The 25,375-nt window shown below is 38.8% G+C and overlaps 2 protein-coding genes across 2 annotated transcripts in view; both read left to right on the forward strand.

The window, feature by feature from the left end:
- LOC122687096 (ATP-binding cassette sub-family C member 4-like) overlaps positions 1-25,375 on the forward strand; it is an 860,243-nt gene that overhangs the window by 447,661 nt on the left and 387,207 nt on the right. The window lies entirely within an intron of this gene.
- The window catches only part of LOC122687099 (ATP-binding cassette sub-family C member 4-like), a 170,144-nt gene that overhangs the window by 120,252 nt on the left and 24,517 nt on the right, over positions 1-25,375 (forward strand). The window contains 2 exon segments of the mRNA XM_043892539.1: positions 3,211-3,366; positions 20,719-20,808. Coding sequence (XP_043748474.1) covers positions 3,211-3,366; positions 20,719-20,808 — 246 coding nt within the window.

The raw sequence follows: 25,375 nt of genomic DNA on the forward strand, positions 1-25,375 counted from the left end.
ATTGCCTTCACTGGTTTTTAATGTTACTACCCTATAAATGCTTAGATCATTAGCATTCTTTTAACAATAAAGTATTGGAAATTAAGGTATGTACATTTTTTATATATAATTCTGTTGTACATCATTAGACTACAATATAGTATAAATGTAACTTTTATTTGCACATAGAAACAAAACATTCATATAACTTGCTTAATTTTGATATTCATGTCTTAAGGTGGTCTGGAGCCAACTGCAAAATATCTTTGAGGCCTGCCTGTACACAGAACGCATGAGCCATGACACATATACATATTATGACCTGCCTGTATGCAGAGAATGGCCCATCTATATTATATGAATTAGTGTTTAACATAAAGTACAGAATGTCCTGAGAAGCCTGTATGCAGATCAACAGTTAGAACTGGACATGGAGCAATGGACTGGTTCAAAATTGGGAAAGGAGTACCTCAGTGCTGTATATTGCTACCCTGCTTATTCAACTTACATGAAGAGTACAGCATGCAAAATGCTGGGCTGGATGAAGCACAAGCTGGAATCCACATGCCAGGGGAAATATCAGTAACCTCAGATAAGCAGATGATACCACCTGAATGGCAGAAAGCAAAGAGGAACTAAAGAGCCTGTTGATGAAGGTAAAAGAGGAGAGTGAAAAAGCTGGTTTAAACCTTACCATGTAAAAATCTAAAATAACAGCATCTGTTTCCATCACTTCATGTCAAATAGATGGGGAAACAATGGAAACAGTGATAGACTTTATTTTCTTAGGCTCTGAAAGTCACTCTGGATGGTGACTGCAGCCATGAAATTAGAAGACGCTTGCACCTTGGAAGAAAAGCTATGACAAACCTAGACAGCATATTAAAAAGCAGAGACATTGCTTTTCCAACAAAGGTGCATATAGTCAAAGTATGGTTTTTTCCAGTAGTCAATTACAGATGTAAGGGTTGTGTCATAAAGAAGGCTGGGCACTGAAGAATTCATACTTTTGAACTAGGGTGCTGGAGAAGACTCTTGAGAGTCCTTTGAAGAGCAAGGAGATCAAACCAGCCTATCCTAAAGGAAATCAGTCCTGAATATTCACTGGAATAACTGATGCTGAAGCTCCAATACTTTGGACACCTGACAAGAAGAGCCAACTCATTGGAAAAGACCCTGATGCTGGGAAAGACTGAAGGCAGCAGAAGCGGATGACAGAGGATGAGATGGTTGGGTGGCATCACTGATTCAATGGACATGAGTTTGAGCAAACTCCAGGAGACCGAGAACAGGGAAACCTGGAATGCTGCAGTCCATGGGGTCACAAAGAGTCGGACACTACTAAACAAAACAAAATGTCTTATAGTCATTGTATTATCTTTATAAGATAATAAAACTAGCTGAACCCACTTTTCTTGCTTAATCTCTATAAATTCTTTTTTGAAATGCCATGATTGATTTGACAGACTAAGATGTGAAACTTCAGAGTTTTTCAAATCAGAAAACATGAAAGGTTCTAAGCATTCTGATTATATTGCTCAGAAAGATTTAGTTATTCTTTTATAAAGCCAGATGTTTTAAAACTTTACTGATTTATAAATGATCCAAGCTTATCTTACACTCTCATCAATTCCAGAGTTTACATAGAGATGAAATCATTTCTTGGAAAGCTTCCTTCAGAGAATTTGCAGTTGGGCTTCCTGGATGGCTCAGATGGTAGAGAATCTGCCTGCAAAGCAGGAGACTCAGGTTCCATCCCTGGGTCAGGAAGATCTCCTGGAGTAGGAAATGGCAACCCACTCTAGCTTTCTTGCCTGGGGAATTCCATAGACAGAGGAGCCTGGCAGTCTACAGTCCATGGGGTTGCAAAGAGTTGGACATGACTGATCGTCTAATGCTTTATTTCACTTTAAAATTCATTGGTAAAAAAGGCCAGTTTCTGCATATATATTTGAATGTGATTTTAGTCCCCACCAGCATTTTACTCAGGAAAGGGAAATGGTAACCCACTCCAGTATTCTTGCCTGGAGAATCCCATGGACAGAGGAGTCTGGCAGGCTACAGTCCATGAGTTGCAAGAGTCGGACACAACTTAGCGACTAAACCACCAACCACCAGCATTTTACCTACATTGTATTGATTCTTTAATCTTACTGTTAGTGCACTTAATTTCTCTCTGCTTTGTTTTTAATAAATAGACTGACACTTGACATATGTTTTTCAAAGGTTCCATTGTAAGTATTAATGTATTAATAAAATGCCTTTTGAACTGCTCTGATGAAAGGTCCCATGTAAACAGCAAACGTTGTTTGTGTTGTTGTTGGTCTCATTATGTACATTTTGTCTACTGGCCTCTGTCTTTCAAGACTGAGACCTGCATTTCATATTTGAAGATGTTTCCTTTCAAGATAAAATGTAATTAAGATATTTAATATCAAGAAGTGATTTCATTTTTCTATCAAAGAATAATTCCTCTTAGATAAATAACATATCCCTGAGAAAGTGAGTACTTGTTTGTATATAATACTTCTGACTTGACTTGTTGATATCTCTATAAAATTACCCATGTAATTTTCAAGGTCAAATTACACAAGGAGTAGGAATAAAATTAATTTAAAAGCTGACTTCTTATGAGCCACTTAGGAGACTGCTGGTTTTTCACTGCAGTCAGGTTATTTTTTTTTAAGTCATCTTCCTTTACTTATAAATGTTAGTTACATACATACACATACACACACACACACACACACATATACACATATATGTCTCCCCCTTTAACATACCACATAATGGATATTATGTGATAATTATAGAAAACAAACAATTTTCTGCATATTAAGCATTTAATCAGGGAAATCTGAATAAAATTATCTGACATTTTTAGAAGGCATGAAAGTCACTATAGTTTATATTGTGTATTCTTGGGATGATGGTGGTCTCAATCAGGGACATTTGTGAATTTCTGTCATTTTTGGTTGCCACAGTTTTGGGAGTTGCATATGGTATCTAGTGGGTTCATGGCTACTGTTAATCATCCTACAATATACAGGACAGGTTTCTGACCCTCAACAATGAATTGTCTGGTTCAAAATGTCAGCAGGGCCTTGCTTAAGAAACGTACAGACTATTCTTTACATATAATAGAACTTTTAAAATTCATCTTCAACAATCAGGGTTCTCCTGGGTTTTGTGCATCCTGTTAATTCTTCATCCCCCTTGGTCTCTTTATAGTGTGGCATCGTGGGAAGAACAGGAGCTGGAAAAAGTTCCCTCACTGCTGCCCTTTTTAGATTATCAGAACCAGAAGGTGAAACTTACATTGATGATATCTTGACAACCAGCATTGGACTTCACGATTTGAGGAAGAAAATATCAGTTGCACTTCAGGTATGCATAGCAGAACACTGTCACATGTTCTTTTTATAAAGTGTCTAAAGTTTAAGTGCTTTTAATTTGATTGGTCTTTTCAAGTTAAGTGGATGAGTTGATCCTTTTTTTCCCAGTAAAGCATATATGTAGCAGCAGGTATTTTCAACAGACACTTTCATCAGATACCAGGTTTTGTTTGTTTTTTGTTCATTTGTTAGCTTTGTGTGCATGTGATTTAATAACTTACTGAGATAGATTTCTGGACTCAGACTTCCTCAGTTTCCACAATTATATCCACTGATAATCACATTATTCTGAGAATAGAAGGATAAGTGGTTTGCTTAGTGCTGGAGAGTTTCCTATAGGAAAACATGAATTTTATTAATAAGTGTCTTAGAGATGTAATTTTGCTGTGGGAAATGAGGACATCTTTTTAAAGTGATTATATCCTTGGAGAACTTTCTGTGAAACTGTGGGGCTTTGTGAATCATAGGATATATAGATGCTTTGGGGAGACTTTGACAATTTAGCCATTAATGAATAATTTTCACCAGGGAGACAATACAGAATAATCAGGAAGAGCAGGGGACTCAGAATTCTGTCTCTATGTACCTTGGGTTTCTCTGTCTTACAAGGCACATAACACGATCACCCCCTCAATCTGTTGTGAGGACAAAATAGGTCAATGAGTGTGAAGTGCTTCATGTAGACCCATATATGCCTGCTGTGACGGTGGAGAGTTGAGTTGGCCATCTCTTCCTGGGCTCTGCTTCTGTTCTCTTTTCTTCTTCTTTGTAAAGTAGTAAAACTTTCAGGGAGAGTTTGGAGACTGGATTATATGCAGAGGTAGACACTCCTGTCATTCCTTGTGGTTCATTCACTCAACATAATTCTGTGACATTTACTGATAATTTACTATCCTCCAGGTATATAGCCAAGGGCAACAAAGTCCCTGTGTCCTCATCTATCATCCTCCCCTCTGCTTTGACAGATTTGCTGATTTTAAAAATAATTTTGAATTTTCATTTATATACCTAGTAATCATCTGCCCATCAAAGGAAGCTCAGGAAAACACCTTCTTGAGATGAGAAACAGAGAGGAGATGAGACAGAACGAGCCAGGCAAATGTGCTTCCTGGAATGTGGGTGTAATGTTTCCTGAGATACCTGTTTATCAGGAAATATGTACAACATGGGCACCAAAAGGAAGGTGAATGTGGGCTTGGATACAGCTGTTACCTACCCGTGACCTCTAAAATAACTGGAATTACTCTAAGTACTTTTAAAACCAAGATCTTCTTTTCAGACTCTATTAAAATGCCACCTCACACCCCTTAAGATATCTGCTATCAAAGAAAAGAGAGAGAAAAAAGAAAATGATAAGTGTTGGCAAGGATGTAGAGAAATTGGAATCCTTGTTCATTGCTGATAGGAATGTAAAATAGTGCAGCTACTATGGAAATCAACTTGTTGGTTGCTCTGAAAAGTTAAAGATAAAATTCTCATCTGACTTAGAAATTCTACTTTTGAGTATAAACCCAAAAGAATTGAAAGAAATGTCTTGAAGAGATACTGAAACATGCATGTTATAGCAGCATTGTTCTCAACAGCCAAAAGGTGGAGGCACCCAAGGATCCATTGAAAGATGAATCAAAAAGCAAAATGTGATGTGTATACATACAGTAGAATATTCAGTTCAGTTCAGTTCAGCCGCTCAGTCATGTCTGACTGTTTGCAACCCCATGAATCGCAGCACGCCAGGCCTTCCTGTCCATCACCAACTCCTGGAGTTTACTCAAACCCATGTCTATCTAGTTGGTGATGCCATCCAACCGTCTCATCCTCTGTCATCCCCTTCTCCTCCTGCCCCCAATCCCTCCCAGCATCAGGGCTTTTTCCAGTGAGTCAACTCTTCGCATGAGGTGGCCAAAGTACTAGAGTTTCAGCTTCAGCATCAGTCCTTCCAATGAACACCCAGGACTTGTCTCCTTTAGGATGAACTGGTTGGATCTCCTTGCAGTCCAAGGGACTCTCAAGAGTCTTCTCCAACACCATAGTTCAAAAGCATCAATTTTTCAGTGCTCAGCTTTCTTTATAGTCCAACTCTCACATCCATACATGACCACTGGAAAAACCATAGCCTTGACCAGACGGACCTTTGTTGGCAAAGTAATGTCTCTGCTTTTTAATATGCTGTCTAGGTTGGTCATCACCTTCCTTCCAAGGATGAGCGTCTTTTAATTTCATGACTGCAATCACCATCTGCAGTGATTTGCGAGCCCCCCAAAAATTAAGTCTGACACTGTTTCCACTGTCTCCCCATCTATTTCCCATGAAGTGATGGGACCAGATGCCGCGATCTTAAGTTTTCTGAATATTAAGTTTTAAGCCAACTTCTTTACTCTCCTCTTTTGCTTTGATCAAGAGGCTTTTTAGTTCCTCTTCACTTTCTGCCATAAAGGTGGTGTCATCTGCATATCTGAGGTTATTAATATTTCTCCTGGCAATCTTGATTCTAGCTTTTGCTTCTTCCAGTCCAGTGTTTCTCATGATGTACTCTGCATATAAGTTAAATAAGCATGGTCACAATATACAGCCTTGATGTACTCCTTTCCAGATTTGGAACCAGTCTGCTGTTCCATGTCCAGTTCTATATTACTCAGCCTTAAAAAAGAAGAAAATTCTAACACATGCTAAAGCACAGATGAACCTTGAGAAATTTAAGCTAAGTGAAATAAGTCATTTACAAAGATCAAATGCTATATGATTCTACTAATAGAAGTTACCTAGAGTAGGAAATTCATGGATACAGGACATAGTATGGTAGATGCCAGGAGTGGCCAGGAGAGAGGATTTTTTAAAAATTAATTAATTTATTTATTTTAATTGGAGGCTAATTGCTTTACAATATTGTAGTGGTTTTTGCCATACATTGACATGAATCAGCCATGGGTGTATGTGTGTTCCCCATCCTGAACCCCCCTCCCACCTCACTCCCCACCCCATCCCTCAGGGTCATCCCAGTGCACCAGCCCTGAGCACTCTGTCTCATGCATCAAACCTGGACTGGAGATCTATTTCACATATGATAATATACATGTTTCAATGCTCTTCTCTCAAATCATCCCAACCTTGCCATCTCCCACAGAGTCCAAAGACTGTTCTATACATCTGTGTCTCTTTTGCAGTCTTGCATATAGGGTCATCATTACCATCTTTCTAAATTCCATATATATGCGTTAGTATACTGTATTGGTGTTTTTCTTTCTGACTTACTTCACTCTGTATAATAGGCTCCAGTTTTATCAATCTCAATAGAACTGATTCAAATGCATTCCTTTTAATGGCTCAGTAATATTCCGTTGTGTACATGTACCACAGCTTTCTTTTTTTTTTTTTAATTTATTTTAATTGGAGGCTAATTACTTTACAATATTGTGGTATTTTTTGCCATACATTCACATGAATTAGCCATGGTTGTACATGAGTTCCCCATCCTGACCCTCCCTCCACCTCCCTCCCCATCCCATCCCTCATAGTCATCCCAGTGTACCAGCCCTGAGCACCCTGTCTCATGCATCAAACCTGGACTGGCAATCTGTTTCACATATGATAATATACATGTTTCAATGCTATTCTCTTAAATCATCCCAACCTCGCCTTCTCTCACAGAGTCCAAAAGTCTGTTCTTTACATCTGTGTTTCTTTTGCTGTCTCACATATACGGTCATTGTTACCATCTTTCTAAATTCCATATATATGCATTAATATAGTGTATTGGTGCTTTTCTTTCTGACTTACTTCACTTTGTATATTAGACTCCATTTCATCCACCTCATTTAAACTGATTCAAATGCATTCATTTTAATAGCTGAGTAATACTCCACTGTGTATATGTACCACAGCTTTCCTATCCAGTCGTCTGCCAATGGACATATAGGTTGCTTCCATGTCCTGGCTATTGTAAACAGTGTTGCGATGAACATTGGGGTAGACGCGTCTCTTTCAATTCTGATTTCCTCAGTGTGTATGCCCAGCAGTGGGATTGCTGGGTCATATGGCAGTTCTATTTTCAGTTTTTTAAGGAATCTCCACACTGTTCTCCATAGTGGCTGTACTAGTTTGCATTCCCACCAACAGTGTATGAGGGTTCCTTTTTTTCTGCACCCACTCCAGCATTTGTTGTTTATAGATTTTTTGATAGCAGCTGTTTTGACCAGCATAAGATGGTACTTCATTGTGGTTTTGATTTGCATTTCTCTGATGATGAGTGATGTTGAGCATCTTCTCACATGTTTGTTAGCCATTGGTATCTCTTCTTTGGAGAAATGTCTGTTTAGCTCTTTGGCTCATTTTTTGATTGGGTCACTTATTTTTCTGGAATTGAGCTGCAGGAGTTCCTTGTATATTTTTGAGATTAATTCTTTTTCAGTTGCTTCATTTTCTATTATTTTCTCCCATTCTGAAGGCTGTCTTTTCACCTTGCTAATAGTTTCCTTCATTGTGCAAAAGCATTTAGGTTTAATTAGGTCCTATTTCTTAATTTTTGCTTTTGTTTCCATTACTCTGGGAGGTGGGTAATAGAAGATCCTGCTGTGGTTTATGTCGGAGAGTGTTTTGCCTATGTTTTCCTCTAGGAGTTTTATAGTTTTTAGTCTTACATTTAGATCTTTAGTTCCTTTTGAGTTTATTTTTGTATATGGTGTCAGAAAGTGTTCTAGTTTCATTCTTTTACAAGTGGTTGACCCGTTTTCCCAGCACCACTTGTTAAAGAGATTGCCTTTTCTCCATTGTATATTCTTGCCTCCTTTGTCAAAGATAAGGTGTCCATAGGTGAGTGGATTTATCTCTGGGATTTCTATTTTGTTCCATTGATCTATATTGCTGTCTTTGTGCCAGTACCATACTGTCTTGATGACTGTTGCTTTGTAGTAGAGCCTGAAGTCAGGCAGGCTGATTCCTCCAGTTCCATTCTTCTTTCACAAGATTGCTTTGGCTATTCGAGGTTTTTTGCATTTCCATACAAATTGTGAAATTATCTGTTCTAGTTCTCTGAAAATTACCGTTGGTAGCTTGATAGGGATTGCATTGAATCTATATATTGCTTTGGGTAGTATACTCATTTTCACAATATTGATTCTTCCAATCCATGAACACAGTATATTTCTCCATCTATTTGTGTCCTCTTTGATTTCTTTCATCAGTGTTTTATAGTATTCTATATATAGGTCTTTTGTTTCTTTAGATAGACTTATTCCTAAGCATTTTATTCTATTCATTGCAATGGTGAATGGAATTGTTTCCTTAATTTCTCCTTCTGTTTTCTGATAGTTAGTGTATAGGAATGCTAGGGATTTCTGTATGTTAATTTTATATCCTGCAACTTTACTGTATTCATTGATTCAGTTCAGTTCAGTCGCTCAGTAGTGTCTGACTCTTTGCGACCCCATGAACTGCAGCACAACAGGCCTCCCTGTCCATCACCAACTCCCAGAGTCCACCCAAACCCATGTCTATCAAGTCGGTGATGCCATCCAACCATCTCATCCTCTGTTGTCCCCTTCTCCTCCTGCCCTCAATCTTTCCCAGCATCAGGGTCTTTTCAAATGAGTCAGCTCTTCACATCAGGTGGCAGTAGTATTGGAGTTTCAGCTTCAACATCAGTCCTTCCAATGAACACCCAGGACTGATCTCCTTTAGGATGGACTGTTTGGATCTCCTTGCAGTCCAAGGGACTCTAAAGAGTCTTCTCCAACACCACAGCTCTAGTAATTTTCTGGTGGACTCTTTAGGGTTTTCTATGTAGAAGATCATGTCATCTACAAACAGTGAGGGTTTTCCTTCTTCTTTTCTGATCTGGATTCCTTTTATTTCTTTTTCTTCTCTGATTTCTGTGGTTAGAACTTCCAAAACTATATTGAATAGTCATGGTCAGAGTGGGCAACCTTGCCTTGTTCCTGACTTTAGGGGAAATGCTTTCAATTTTTCACCATTGAAGATAACATTTGCTGTGGGTTTATCATATATGGCTTTTATTATGTTGACATCTGTTTCTTTTATTCCTGCTTTCTGGAGGGTTTTTTTTTTTTTTTTTATCATAAGTGTATCTTGAATTTTGTCAAAGGCTTTCTCAGCATCTATTGAGATAATAATATGCTTTTTATCTTTCAATTTGTTAATGTGGTGTATCACATTGATTGATTTGTGGATATTAAAGAATCCTTGCATCCCTGGGATAAAGACCACTTGGTCATGATGTATGATCTTTTTAATATGTTGTTGGATTCTGTTTGCTAGAATTTTGTTAAGGATTTTTGCATCTATGTTCATCAGTGATATTGGCCTGTAGTTTTCTTTCCTTTTCTTTCTTTCTTTTTTTTTTTTTGTGGCATCTTTGTCTGGTTTTGGCATTAGGGTGATGGTGGCCTCATAGAATGAGTTTGGAAGTTTACCTTCCTCTGCAATTTTCTGGAAAAGTTTGAGTAGAATAGGTTTTAGCTCTTCTCTAAATTTTTGGTAGAACTCAGCTGTGAAGCTGTCTGGTCCTGGGCTTTTGTTTGCTGGAAGATTTCTGATTACAGTTTCAATTTCCATTCATGTGATGGGTCTGTTAAGATTTTCTATTTCTTCCTGGTTCAGTTTTGAAGAGTTATAGTTTTCTAAGAATTTGTCCATTTCTTCCAAGTTGTCCATTTTATTGGCATATAGTTGCTGATAGTAGTCTCTTATGATCCTTTGTATTTCTGTTTTGTCCATTGTGGTTTCTCATTTTTCATTTTGTTGATTTGATTCTTCTCCCTTTTGTTCTTAATGAGCCTGGCTAATGGTTTGTCTATTTTATTTATCTTCTCAAAGAACCAGCTTTTAGTTTTGTTGATTTTTGCTCTAGTCTCTTTTGTTTCTTTTTCATTTATTTCTGCCCTAATTTTTTTGATTTCTTTCCTTCTACTAACCCCAGGGTTCTTAAATTCTTCTTTTTCTAGTTGCTTTCGGTTGTGGAGTTGGGTTATTTATTTGATATTTCCCTTGTTCTTGAGGTAAGCTTATGTTGCTATGAACCTTCCACTTAGCACTGCTTTAACTGAATCCCGTAGGTTTTGGGTTGTCTTGTTTTCATTTTCATTCATTTCTATGCATATTTTGATTTCTTTTTTTATTTCTTCTCTGATTTGTTGGTTATTCAGTAGAGTGTTGTTTAGACTCTGTATGTTTTTATTTTTAATAGATTTGTCCTGTAGTTGACATCTAATCTTACCGCAAGTGATCAGAAAAGATGCTTGAAATGATTTCAATTTTTTTTAATTTACCAAGGCTAGATTTGTGGCCCAGGATATGATCTATCCTGGAGAAGGTTCTGTGTGCACTTGAGAAAAAGGTGAAATTGATTGTTTTGGGGTGAGTTGTCCTACAGATATCAATTAGGTCTAACTAGTCCATTGTATCCTTCAAAGTTTGTGTTTCCTTGTTAATTTTCTGTTTAGTTGATCTATCCATAGGTGGGTGTGGGGTATTAAAGTCTCCCACTATTGTTGTGTTACTGTTAATTTCCCCTTTCATACTAGTTAGCATTTGCCTTGCATATTGTGGTGCTCCTATGTTGAGTGCATATATATTTATAATTGTTATATCTTCTTCTTGGATTGATTCTTTGATCATTATGTAGTGTCCTTCTTTGTCTCTTTTCACATCCTTTATTTCAAAGTCTACTTTATCTGATATGAGTATTGGTACTCCTGCTTCCTTTTGGTCTCCATTTGAATGAAATATCTTTTTCCAGCCCTTCACTTTCAGTCTGTATGTGTCCCTTGTTTTGAGGTGGGTCTCTGGTAGACAGCATATATAGGGGTCTTGTTTTTGTATCCATTCAGCTAGTCATTGTCTTTTGGTTGGGGCATTCGACCCATTTACATTTAAGGTAATTATTGATAAGTATGATCTCATTGCCATTTATTTTGTTTTGAGTTCAAGGTTATACACCTTTTCCATGTTTCCTGTCTAGGGAGGCTCCTTTAGCATTTGTTGGAGAGCTGGTTTGGTGGTGTTGAATTCTCTCAGCTTTTACTTGTCTGTAAAGCTTTTGATTTCCCCTTCATATTTGAATGAGATCCTTGCTGAGTATATTAATCTGGGTTGTAGGTTTTTCTCTTTCATCACTTTAAGTATGTCCTGCCATTCCCTTCTGGCCTGAAGAGTTTCTATTGATAGATCAGCTGCTATCCTTATAGGAATCCCCTTGTGTGTTATTTGTTGTTTTTCCCTTGCTGCTTTTAATATTTGTTCTTTGTGTTTGATCTTTGTTAATTTGATTAATATGTGTCTTGGGGTGTTACGCCTTGGGTTTATCCTGTTTGGGACTCTTTGGGTTTCTTGGACTTGGGTGGCTATTTCCTTCCCGTTTTAGGGTAGTTTTCAACTATTATCTCCTCAAGTATTTTCTCATTGCCTTTCTTTTTGTCTTCTTCTTCTGGGACTCCTATGATTTGACTGTTTGGGCATATGACGTCCCAGAGGTCTCTGAGGTTGTCGTCATTTCTTTCAATTCTTTTTTCTTTTTTTCCTCTCTGCTTTATTTCTACCATTCTGTCTTCCACCTCACTTATCCTATCTTCTGCCTCAGCTATTCTACTGTTGGTTCCCTCCAGAGTGTTTTTGATCTCAGTTATTGTATTATTCATATTGATTGATTGTTTTTTATTTCCTCTAGGTCCTTGTTAAACATTTATTGCATGTTCTCAATCCTTGTCTCCAGACTATTTATCTGTAACTCCATTTTGTTTTCAAGATTTTGGATCATTTTTACTATCATTATTCTGAATTCTTTTTCAGGTAGGCTCCCTATCTCGTACTTTTTTGTTTGGTTTGGTGGGCATTTATCATGTTCCTTTACCTGCTGAATATTTCTCTGTCTTTTCATCTTGTTTAGATCACTGTGTTTGGGGTGACCTTTCTGTATTCTGGCAGTTTGTGGCTTCTCTTTATTGTGGAGGTTCCTCCTTGTGGGTGGGGTTGGACAACTGGCTTGTCAAGGTTTCCTGGTTAGGGAAGCTTGTTTCGGTGTTCTGGTGGGTAGAGCGGGATCTCTTCTCTCTGGAGTATAATGAAGTGTCCAGTAGTGAGTTTTGAGGTGTCTGTGGGTTTGATGTGACTTTGGGCAGCCTGTATATTGAAGCCCAGGGTTATGTTCCTGCACTGCTGGAGAATTAGTGTGGTATATCTTGCTCTTGATGAAAGTGAAAGAGGAGAGTGAAAAAGTTGGCTTAAAGCTTAACATTCAGAAAACTAAGATCATGGCATCTGGTCCCATCACCTCATAGGAAAAAGATGGGGAGACAGTGGAAACAGTGTCAGACTTTATTTTTTGGGGCTCCAAAATCACTGCAGATAGTGACTGCAGCCATGAAATTAAAAGATGCTTACTCCTTGGAAGGAAAGTGATGATCAACCTAGATAGCATATTAAAAAGCAGAGGCATTACTTTGCCAACAAAGGTCCATCTGGTCAAGGCTATGGTTTTTCCAGTGGTCATGTATGGATGTGCGAGTTAGCCTGTGAAGAAAGCTGAGTGCTGAAAAATTGATGCTTTTGTACTATGGTGTTGGAGAAGACTCTTGAGAGTCCCTTGGACTGCAAGGAGATCCAACCAGTCCATCCTAAAGGAGACAAGTCCTGGGTGTTCATTGGAAGGACTGATGCTGAAGCTGAAACTCCAATACTTTGGCCACCTCATGTGAAGAGTTGACTCATTGGAAAAGACCCTGATGCTGGGAGGGATTGGGGGCAGGAGGAGAAGGGGATGACAGAGGATGAGATGGCTGGATGGCATCACTGACTCAATGGGCATGAGTTTGAGTAAACTCCGGGAGTTTGTGATGGACAGGGAGGCCTGGCATGTTGTGATTCATGGGATCGCAAAGAGTCGGACATGACTGAGTGACTGAACTTAACTGTCTTGCTCTGGAACTTGTTGGTTCTTGGGTGGAGCTTGGTTTCAGTGTAGGTATGGAGGCTTTTGGATGAGCTCTTATAAATTAATGTTCCCTGAAGTCAGGAGTTTTCTGGTGTTCTCAGGTTTTGGATTTAAGCCTCTTGCCTCTGGTTTTCAGTCTTATTCTTACAGTACCCCCATGACTTCTCCACCCATACAGCACCAATGATAAAACATCTAGGTTAATGGAGATATATTCTCCACAGTGAGGGACACCCAGGGAGGTTTGCAGAGTTACATGGAGAAGAGAAGTGGGAAGAGGGAGATAGAGGTGGCCAGGAGGAGAAGAGGGGGAATCAAAAGTGGAGAGAGCAATCTAGCCAGTAATAAAATCCCTTGTCCTCTCCACAGCCTGGAATACCCAAAGAGAGTCACAGAGTTGGGTAGAGAAGAGAAGGGGGAGGGAGGAGATAGAGGTGACCTTGGGGAGAAAAAGGAGAGTCACTAAGGGGGAGAGGGCAATCAAGCCAGTAATCACACTCCTAAGTAAAAATGGGTACATAAGATTGGATTCTTAAAGGTACAAAATTGATAACAAATACCAAAAAGCAAAGATTAAAAATCTAAAGTAGAGGTTAGACTCTTAAAAATACAATATTAAAAAAACCAAGCAAAATACCCAAAATTATAAAAATATAAATGAAATTTGATTTACAAATAGGGTATTTCTTTTTTGCAAGGTAATAGTAGATTATAAAAATGAAAATTAAAGGAGTAATAAAGGACTTAAAAATAAAAAAAATTTTTAAAAAATTGTAATAGTAAAATATATCTAGGAATTTCTCTGGAGCTGTTGAAGGCAGTGTGGGGTCAGTTCAGTTTCAGATAGTTCCTTGTTCCAGCTTGTACTGCTCAAGGTCTATAGGCCCCTTCCAATGTAGTCAGTGGTAACTACAGGGTTTTAATCTGTTGTACCTGTCTCTTCCAAAGCGGTTCCCTCTGTTTATTTTGGCTTCTTCTGTTTGCAAGTCACTTCAGTGTCTAATTTCCGCCCTAACACAAGAGGGTGAAGGTGGTCATTTATTTAGGCTCCCTTGTTCAATTGTGCTGTGGGGAGGGAGTATCATTGCAAACAAATATCACTGGCAGGTGTGGGGAGTGCTCACAGTGCCTGGGCCACACTGGGTTTGCCCCAGCTCACGGTTTATGTGCTTCCCCAGTCTACACTGCTCAGGCTCCAGGTTGCTCTGCAGGGGAACTGACTGAGGTGGGCTGGGCTGCATGTACTTCCCAGGTCTAAGCTGTTCAGGTTCTCGGGTACTCCACAAAGACAGAGACTTGGTTGGGCCTGTGTTTTGTGCCCTTCCCACGTTTGAGCAGCTGAGGCTGCTTGATGAATGCACTCTCCCCAGGCGGGTGGTGCATCTTATCGCCACCCTGGTCCCAGCCACTAGGTTTTCTGGCTGTGCAGTGAGAGCACCACCTCAGGTGTGCTGTGTTTCTCCTCTGGGGAGCTGATCTCTGGCTATGACCCTCCTGGCGGTTGTCAACCATCCAGGATCCCAGGAAGTCTTGGTTAGCAACTGGGGGCCTGCTCACAGTTTGGTGGAAGATGCTGTCTCTGGGGCTGAGTTTGCCCCTTTCCCACTCTGGCTGTTGCCCGCCTGCCTCTGGCAGGGGTGGGCCTGTCCGCAGCCGGCTAGCTTTCCTCTGGTATTTGCTCAGTCCTTTGTTCTGTGAGCAGGCCCAGCATGCCTTAGGTTAGAGCTTTTCACAGGAAAGTTCTCTATCTCTTTTCTTAATCTTTCTCTCTGGCTACCCCACAGTTTGGGTAGTTATCTCACATTAGGTCCCTCAGATTGCCCTCAGGGCATTCAGGCCTGGTCCTTACCCTAAGCAATGCAGCCTGTGCCTCCCTGTTCAGCAGCCCCCCCCACCATTTGCTGGTGGCAGATGCGAGCATCTGGGCTACTTCTCCCCTGGGAGTTGTGGTTAGGCATGTAATCTGTGGGTTTTATTATTTTTCCTCCCAGTTATGTTGCCCTCTGAGATTCCAAAACTCCCCACAGACCCGCCAGTGAAAGGGTTTCCTGGTGTTTGGAAACTTCTCGTCTTTCATGACTCCCTCCATGGGACGGGTGTCCATCCCTAAATCTTTTGTCTCTCTTTTTATCTTTTATATTTTGTCCTACCTCCTTTAAAAGATGATGGGCTGCCTTTCTGGGTGCCTGGTGTCCTCTGCCAGTGTTCAGAAGTTGTTTTGTGGAATTTGTTCAGTGTTCAAATGGTCTTTCAATGAATTTGTGGGGGAGAAAGTGGTCTCCTTGTCCTATTCCTCCACCATTTTAGGACCACCCCCCTGGGGATTTGTTGTTTAATGGGTACAGAGTTTCAGTTCTTCAAGATGAAAGATATGTGGGTGGATGGTGGTGATGGCTATACAACAATGTGAATGTATTTAACACCACTGAACTGTGCACTTAATATGGTTAATCTAGCAAATTTTATGTGTATTTTATCACAATTGAAAAAAATTTTTTTCAAAGGTATCCCTTTCAGGAAAAATGGGAAGAACTTTTTAGCACATTGAGTCCCCATATTTGAAGATTTCCTCTGGCTATTAGATTTATGACTTATGGTTACAATAGAAAATAAATGACCTTAAATTCCCAAGTTTTATGTTTTAATGGTATTCATCTCTGAAAAGGCCATGTGAGATTAGTTAGTAGTAATAAAGGGCATGTCTCTAAAGTCGTTTCATATCCTTGGATGCAAAGCTTTAAAAACATGCCCTGTGTTATTTTGAATGCTTCTTAATAAGAAAAAGTTGTACGCTTGTATACATAAAATAACTGTAAATAAATAATGTTAGATGATTCTTGGCTCTGCCAATAATATTTGGAAGCACATCTGAGCAAAGACTAAGCATGCCTTGACATCAGCATGTTTTGGTTCTATTCTGTTGGTTTCCATCCTTCCTTTGAGCATGTTCTAGGTACACACTCCAGAGAGCATGCTTACAAAACAGTGCTAAGCTTTGTATCCATGTAGATTCCACTTTATATGCCTTTATTTCCAAGGTGCAGTGTTGCTTGATTAAAGACAAAGAATCTGGAGAAAACTTGCAATGTGTAAAGATTCCTAGGAAGCCATTCAGGAGGCAGACAGGGCTAGAATGGTTAAGAGTGTAGACCAAGTGTCAATGTGACCACAGTTTATTCCTGCTCTGCCTCATCAACTGTGGGGCTTCGATGATGTCACTTGGCTGCCAAGCTTTAACATCCTCATCCTTAAACCCAGTCTGGAAATCATTGCCCCACAGATTTGTTGTGAAGATGTAACTTAGATAATGTTTGTGCCCATGTCACATTCTTAGGAATGCTCAGTCATCAGGAACTGTAATTTTTCCTAAGAAACAGAGCACTGGCCTTTTGGGTATTAATTCTACTTAACTAAAACAGTAACACCTTCTGAAATGACTTTATTCTTTAATTTCTGTTCATGTGTTCATGGTCTTCGGTGATTTTCTTTATATTAATTGTTTAATAATGAAAACTAAATTGTTTACATAAATATGAATAGTAAAGCTGAGAAACAGAAAATAAAAACAAACAAACAAAAACAATAGGAATTTTGGGGAAAAGCACAACAGAGAAATGTATCTAATATTTTCTACCAAGAGCAATAAATCAGACTAAAATATTTTTGTATTTTGATTTCTAGCTTTCCTCCCACGAACTTCTTTCCTAACCATCACCTTGTACATACTCTTACTTTCCAATCCCCCATCAAGACCGCCAGCCTTTTTCTCAGCCTTCCCCGCACTCTTGACTATTTTGTTTCTCTCTCTTTGAGGCCAGGGCCTGTATCTCTCATTTCTGTTCCCCTAGTGCTTGCTACAGTCCCTGACAAATTACACGAGTATTAATAATAATTCCTAACGTTTATGGAATCATTAACATTTTATTTTCTTATCCCACCATTTCCTGCTTAATCCTCACAATTTGTTGTTATCCTTATCTGACAGGGTTAAAAACTGAGTCCCTGGGAGATTATCCTACTTTTCAAGTAAGGGGCAGAGCCAGGATTCAAATTTTATGCAAGTCTATTTTTTTTTTTTTTTTATTAAAGTATAGTTGATTCACAATGTTTCAATTGTATAGCAAAGAGTTTCTGCTTTATCTCCAAAGACTCCCATTGCAGCAGAGTAAAACCCAAAGTACTAGTCATATGACAGAGACCTATACTCTCTAGTCTCCAACTTGTCCACTTCTCAGTCATGCCCATCTCTTTGTGACCCCATGGACTGCAGCATGCCAGGATTCCCTGTCCATCACCAAATCCCGGAGCTTGCTCAAACTCATGTCCATCGAGTTGGTGTTGCCATCCAACCATCCCCTTCTCCTCCTGCCTTCAGTCTTTCCCAGCATCAGGGTCTTTTCCAATGAGTCAGCTTTTCACATCAGATAGCCAAGTAATGAAGCTTCAGCTTCAGCAACAATCCTTCCAGTGAATATTCAGGGTTGATTTCCTTTAGGATTGACTGGTTTGATCTCCTTGTAATGGACTCTCAAGAATCTTCTCCTACACCACAGTTAAAAAGCATAAATTCTTCAGCTATGTCATACTCATCAGATATTTTCCACATTTTCCCTACCATCCCACTTGAAAGGACTCCCAAAACCATAGCAAGAGTGAATAAGGATAGAGCAAAGCCAGGAGATGCTACTCCTATTGCTCTGTCCCTCATTTGGACAATATCAGTTTAGAAATGGGTTTATGCACTTGTATTTCATGAGCTGATATATGTCAAGAGAAGATTGTCAAAATCTTATCCCTCCCGAACCAAAAGCCCTTTGTCTTTACCGCATCTTGCTAGCTGCAGAAGTGGAGAACATCTATTAGTTTAGTTACTTGAATTTACTTGTCTAAGTGCAAAAACTTACATTCCTCTTCCCCTCAAATGAGTAGAAAGCAGTGATGCTTATGTCTCAACACCCCATTGTAGGGAACTTAGGAAGCTGAAAGCAGACTCTGCAGAGGGGGAGCCCAGTGCTGTTTGTTTGAGTTGCCTCTCTTAGGTGAGCCAGGCCCACACCGTCTTCCCTGGATCCCTGGTCCCTGTGATCCTGGAAGCAGCAGAGCACGTCCATGGTGGTCTCTTTTCCTCCCAGTCTCATCCCCGTCACTGCTGACCCCCCACGAACAGGTCAGAACTAGGGGAGATGTGATGGTAACAAGGACCTGGGTAGGAGCAGAGACAGGGTAGTGGGGACATAGACCATCAGTCACGGGGGGAATATTCAAAGATGAATATTGTGTTCTTAAGAAGGTACTCCTCAACTTCTGTTCAAAATTTCAGGAATAAGCAAAAATTAAAATTCTTAAATAATTTCGTTAAACACAACAGGTAGCTGAAGTATGTGCATCCTTTTTGCTCAGGATCTGAAGTAGTTAAATATATCCCCAGAAAGAACACGGATTGAGATTATATGCAGGGAGCAGCCAGTTTACTTGAAATAAACTGGAAAATGGAGGGAAGATGGAGAAGGGAAGGAGGAAGAATATTGGGGACCAACCTCCCCTTGCCTGTTCCTGGCACTTGTGTAAACCTCATGGAGACAGCTGAAGGATGAGAAATCACCTGCATGTGGGAATCTTAGGGTTGAGAATTACAAAGTGTAACAAGTTTTTATAAAAATCTGAAGTAGAATGATGGTTATTCCCCTGACAAGCGACGCTTACCATTGTTTAGATGGTTGTTAGCCTTTGGTCCTAAATTCGAGTTTTAAGGGAGACCTTAAATTTGGGTCTCAAATTTTTTTTAGTTTAGTTCAGTACTTATTCTGAAATATTGTATGACTAGTGATTTTCAGTGCTTTGGAGGCATATTGGTCACTTAACCAACTTTGTGTGAATAAATCTCCCTCTATAATGTCTTTTTAATTGTGGATTTACTCAGGGATATCTCTTTTTTGGTGGCACACCATGAGTTTTCTGTATTTGTTTCTCTCTCACCAGACTTAAAACTGAGACCATATTGAAGGAAGGTTTGGAAGGCTTCCTGAGTATCATTCATCCTCATGATTAGGGAAAAGAAATGTCTGTCTTCATCTTTCCTCTCAGGCTTTTGTGAAGTGAGGAGGAAAGTCCAGCCCTAAGGCCAGGAGGGATTTGAACGTGGGGATTCAGAGCAGTTCTGGGCACCTGTGGAAGAGTCAGATCTCCTCTTGTTCCCACAGGTGTACATCCCTTGTTCTGCCCCCTTCACTGAAATGAGCCTGTTGGGCTCTTCACTGCTGCCCATATTCTTATTTCCTGGCTTACTAGAACCATCCAGAAGAAAATGTAAATAGCCTACCTGAGCTTTTGTACAGGATTATCTCTTGAAGCCAAGAGAGGCATATATTTCCAGAGTAATTTACTTGTGGCTCCTCCTGAAGCAGATGAATAGGAAGAACTATTTAAATTAAAGTATCATGACACAGATCACAGTGGGTTTCAAGTCCTCCTGGTCTTGCAGTTAATAATGAGGTTCTTTGAGGCAGGTCATCCTGACACACAGGTTAGAGAATGTGGGACCAGCTGATGCAGAATCAGAGGAGATCTCTCCATGGACAGACGTGCTGCAGATCCCAGGAGTTGACGTTCCCCATGCACATGTGGGGATTCATTTCACACATGTGGAGAGATTTCAGATCCTAGAAGACAGTTTGACCAATGGAGAAAATAGTCTAGTTTATTCTTCAGTGCTAATGTGTAAATATTTAATGGTTTGTTTTGAGGCACAATTGAAAAGACCCTGATGCTGAGAAAGATTGAGGGCAGGAAGAGAAGGGGATGACAGAGGATGAGTTGGTTGGATGGCATCACTGACTCAATGGACATGATTTTGGGTAAACTACAGGAGTTGGTGATGGACAGGGAGGTCTGGCGTACTGTGGTTCATGGGGTCGCAAAGAGTCGGACATGACTGAGTGACTGAACTAAACTGAACTGAGCAAACCTCTACTAATCATACTGTTGGTATTTCCCAGTCACACCAGGATTAACAGTTAATTTATGTAGATCTTGATGTTAAGTTTCTCATGGAATTATTTCCTCAGTTTGTGTACATGTTTAAGCAGATATTTATTACCAGGGTGGTATTAAAAAAACAAAAACAAAAACAGATCTTCCTTTGTCTTCAGTTTTTTCCTTAAGATGAAAAAAACTTCTTAAATACTTTCTTCTGTTACTGTTCAGTAGTCCAATAGATATATTATAGCACACTTTGTACAATGGAAAATTATTGTAGATATAGTTTTTTAAACATACATTTGCAACTTTATTAATAATAATTAATGAATTTAGATGTTTTTGTATTTTAATTTTGACATTCTGTGCACATTGGAATAAAATGAAAAGAGGTTTAGGTAATAACATTGACTATTTTGGGGTATTTAGGAACCTGTTTTATTCACTGGAACAATGAGGAAAAATCTGGATCCCTTTAATGAGCATACGGATAACGAACTGTGGAGTGCCTTAGAAGAGGTAATTTAGTAATAGTAACTGTAACTAACTTGTTAGCATCAGTATCTGTGTGTTTATATTTAGAGCATTGCAGATCATTAAGGGGAGTATATCAGTTTCACTGACTTTGTTTACCTCCTAGGAAAACTCTGATGACATGGGTGCACTTAAAAATGTGTGTATTGATAATGATGAAAATCAATAATATAATGTGATAAGTTTTCATTTTAGCTATTTCCCTAGAACCCTGAACAAATAGATACATTATCTTGTCCTTAGCAGAGTACTCAATTAGATGTTAAAACTGTGGGATCAAATTCTATTAGTGACCTAGTGAATTAATTATTCCATTATACTCTAATATTCATTTTATTCCTCTGGTCTTAGGAAACATCTACTAAGTAGAGACAATAGTAATTTTTCCTTATTAACTAAAAGATGTAAATAGGATCATACTAATAAAATGTAGAAGTTTCATAGGAAAGTGTTTATAAATGTAAATTATATAGTCAGAATTGATGATTATTTGTTGGCAATCATGTCATTTTAGTGCTGTAGCATTAATGCAGATAACAGAACCCTGGAAATTCTGTTCAGTTTTTATATGGGTAGGTTCATTTCTAGAGAATTTTCTGTTATTTGTGTCATGTTTTCCCTTGTCCCACTTCTTTGAATTTCCATGAATTTCCCTTGCATGAAAAAAACATTTTTTTGACTATTAAGTTTCTGTCAGTTTATATTTTAATACAAACTATTTTATGTACTTGTACTCATTTTACAAATCAGTTCTACTGGTGGAAAACAGACTTCTAAGCCATAGACAAATTTCTGATTTCCCCTAGGACCTAGCTCAGTCTTTTGTTTTTAAAAAGTAAGAATGAGCATTCCTTTACATTAACAATGAAAGATCAGAAAGAGAAATTGAGAAAACAATTTCATTTACCATTGCAACAAAAAGAAGAAAATACCTAGGAATAAACTAAGGAGGCAAAAGACCTGTACTCATAAAACTACAAGATAGTGACAAAAGAAATCAAAGATGATGCAAACCAGATGGAGGGATACACCATGTTCTTGGATTGGAAGAAACAATATTGTGAAAATGACTATACTACCCAAATAATCTACAGATTCAATACAATCCCTGTCAATTACCAATGGCATTTTTCATAGAAGTAGAGCCAAAAATTTTACAGTTTTAATGGAAATACAAAAGACCCCAAGTAGCCAAAGCAGTCTTAAGAAAGAAAAACAAAGCTGGGGAAATTAGGTTCCCTGACTTCAGAATATATTATTGCGTTGGCCAAAAAGTTTGTTAAATGAGATTTTATGGAAAAATTAATGAACTTTTTGGCTAGTTCAATACAGAGCTAGAGTAATCAAGATGGCATGGCATGGGCACAAAAACAGAAATATAGATCAATGGAACAGGCTAGAGACCCAGAGATGAACTCACATACCTGTGGTCCACTAATCTATGATGAAAGAGGGGAGAATATACAATGGAGAAAAGGTGGTCTCTTCAGTAAGTTCTGTGGGAAAACTGGACAGCTATGTGTAAAAGAATAAAATTAGAACACTCCCTAATACTGTATACAAAAATAAACTCAAAGTGGATTGAAAACCTAAATGTAAGACCAGATACTATGAAACTCTTAGAGGAAAACACAGAGAAAACACTACATAAGTAACTACTAAATGTTTGATTGACCTTTTCATTTTAGAGAAGTGTGGCATATTTTTTAAATTTTTTGTTGTTACACAAATCTGAGAGATTGATTGTTCATGTCGGTTTAAATTGGTGTGCTTGTCATTTAGTGTCACCCTTCCAGGGAGGCTCTGAAATCTGTAATATACAGATGAGCCTTGACTGTGAGCAGGCAGATTTGGAGGTATGACCATCTCTAGCCAGTAATTCTGGTTTCTGAAGGATGTCACCACTGAGTCTTTATACACCCACCCTGCTTTTCAGCAGCATGTGAATTTTGTTTTCTTAAATTGGGTCAATTTCTTCACCTTCTCCTGCCTGAAAAGCAGTGCACCTCTAATTTCATTTAAGTTTGTGGGTCTTTTACAGTAAAATTCTAAAAGAGAAGAGGTGTGTAGAGCATTTAACCATTGAATGTAAAGAATGGTAAGATGATCCACTACTCTTGAATTCATAGGACAAATTTAATGGTGAAATTGGGACACATCTTAAAAAAAAAAAAGTAACTAGAAGTACTGGAAAATTATTTTTCTATTTGTTTCCCAGATTGAGACCTTTATTCACAGATTCTCAGGTAGCATTACTCTAGAATTTTACAACATATTGTTCCATGGACAGAGAGTCAATGTTCATCTAAATTATAAAAATGCTGAAGTGATAGATAATACTAAGATCTACTTCTATTTAAACTACATTTGGAACTTTCTATAAAAAGAGAGCAATGTGAGTTTATTTCACAAAGTGAAGTGTGTGGTTTCCATGTACTGTTTCTGGAATTAACTCTGTTAACTTTGGTGATATCACTTAGAGAAATCATCCCATCATTATATTTCTCTAGGAATTGATTCCTTAAGACCGTTTTAAAAGAAAGCTTACCAAATCATTCATTGAAAAACATAGAAATGTGATAAAGAAATAATTCCTAGAGACTCTGGAAAAAGGGGTGATTTATCACTCTAAGTTATTCTTGTTCAGTTTCTAAGTCACGTCTGACTCTTTGTGACCGCACGGACTACAGCACACCAGGCTTCCCTGTCCCTCACAATCTCCTGGAGTTTGCCCAAGTTCATGTCCATTGAATCGATGATGCCATCCAGCCATCTCATCCTCTGTCTCCCTCTTCTCTGCCTTCAGTCTTTCACAGCATCTCTTTTCCAATGAGTCAATTGTTTGCATCAGGCAGCCAAAATATTGGCGCTTCAGCTTCAACATCAGTCCTTCCAGAGACTATTCAGAGTTGATTTCCTTTAAGACTGACTAGTTTGATCTCCTTGTTTACCAAGGGACTCTCAATAATGTTCTCCATTACCACAATTCAAAAGCATCAATTCTTCAGCGCTCATCTATTGTCCAGCTTTCGCACCGGTAAAGGACTACTGGAAAGACAATAGGTTTGATTATACGGACCTTTGTAAGCAAAGTGATATCTTTCCTTTTTAACACACTGTCATAGTTTTCCTGCCAAGAAGCAATCGTCTTCTAATTTCAAGCCTACAGTCACCATCTGCACTGCTTTTAGAGTCCAAGAAAGGGAGATCTGCCACTGCTTCTATCTTTTCCCCTTCTATTTGCCATGAAATGATGGGACCGGATGCCATGATCTTAGTTTTCTTAATGTTGAGTTTTAAGCCAGTTTTTTCACTCTCCTCCTTCACCCTCATCAAGAGGTGTCACTAAATCAATGAAGTCAGTTTTTAAGTGAACCAAAAACTCTAGTTATTAATTTGTAAATGATGCCTAACTGGATATGTGAACCCAAACTCACAGAGTTAACCTGAGAATGAGTAGGAGGGAACCACTATGTTTTCCTCTTTATGAACTTCAATTAAAAGGAAAGATGGCTTAGAAATTTTTTTAAGGTCTTCTAGTTCTCTTTCATCCCTTTTCCTTGGCAGAGATGGACATTCAGAAGGAAGACAGTCCTATGGATGCTGCCTGTCTCATTTTGGTTATTTTTCTAAATATGCTGAAAATACATTTTTCATGTACTAAAAATTTGCCAACTTACTGTAAACTGATAAAAGTTCATCAGAAATTAGTGCTATTGGGATGCTAAAAAGCAAAGGCAGCTTCAAAATATAACATGAGTAGTACCTGAAGATGAAGCAATTTATCACTCAGAGGTTAAAAGTTCATAGTAGATAAAACTCTGGAAATGAATCATTGATGTGTTGCTTCTATTAAAAAGCAAAAACAAAACACCTTAGATACTGGGACTTGGAATTAAGAGTAGAGTATGGGGGCTTCCCCAGTTGCTCAGTGATAAAGAGTCTGCCTGCAAGGGAGGAGAAGTGGGGTTGATCCCTGAGTTGGGAAGATTCCCTGGAGGAGGAAATGGTAACTCACCCCAATATTCTTGCCTGGGAAATCCCATGGACAGAGGAACCTGGTGGGCTACAATCCATAAGGTCCACGACTTAGCAACTAAACAATAACAAAAATGTCCTGTCAAAACCGGGAAGAAATCATACAGTTAAATGTCTGACATTTATACTGTCTCTATTAGGACACAAGTGTGTCTCATCACACAGGAAACCAAGATACAGAAACCTAGGAGTCAGCAGCCTCTGCATCAGGAACCACGTGGTTCAGTCCTTGCAGTGGAGACAGGTCACATGTCCATTTCCCTGGGCCTTGTATTAGGTGAACTTCCTTTACTTCTGGCCCTGCTCTAATAAAAGCTTTTTGCCATTTGTTGGTTGCATTTCAGTGTCTCCTTCTGACCCACACTAGATTTTCTTTTTGAAAAGTAAGAAAGTTCCACAAAATTTGGAAACCACCTGACATCTATGTTCACCTCCTGTGAGGGGCGTCAGCACCTACTACATATAGTGCACACAATGATGATAGAAACAGGATGCCTTATAAGCCCAGTTTATT

This window comes from Cervus elaphus, chromosome 30 (assembly GCF_910594005.1).
Source record: "Cervus elaphus chromosome 30, mCerEla1.1, whole genome shotgun sequence".
Classification (NCBI taxonomy): Eukaryota; Metazoa; Chordata; class Mammalia; order Artiodactyla; family Cervidae; genus Cervus; species Cervus elaphus.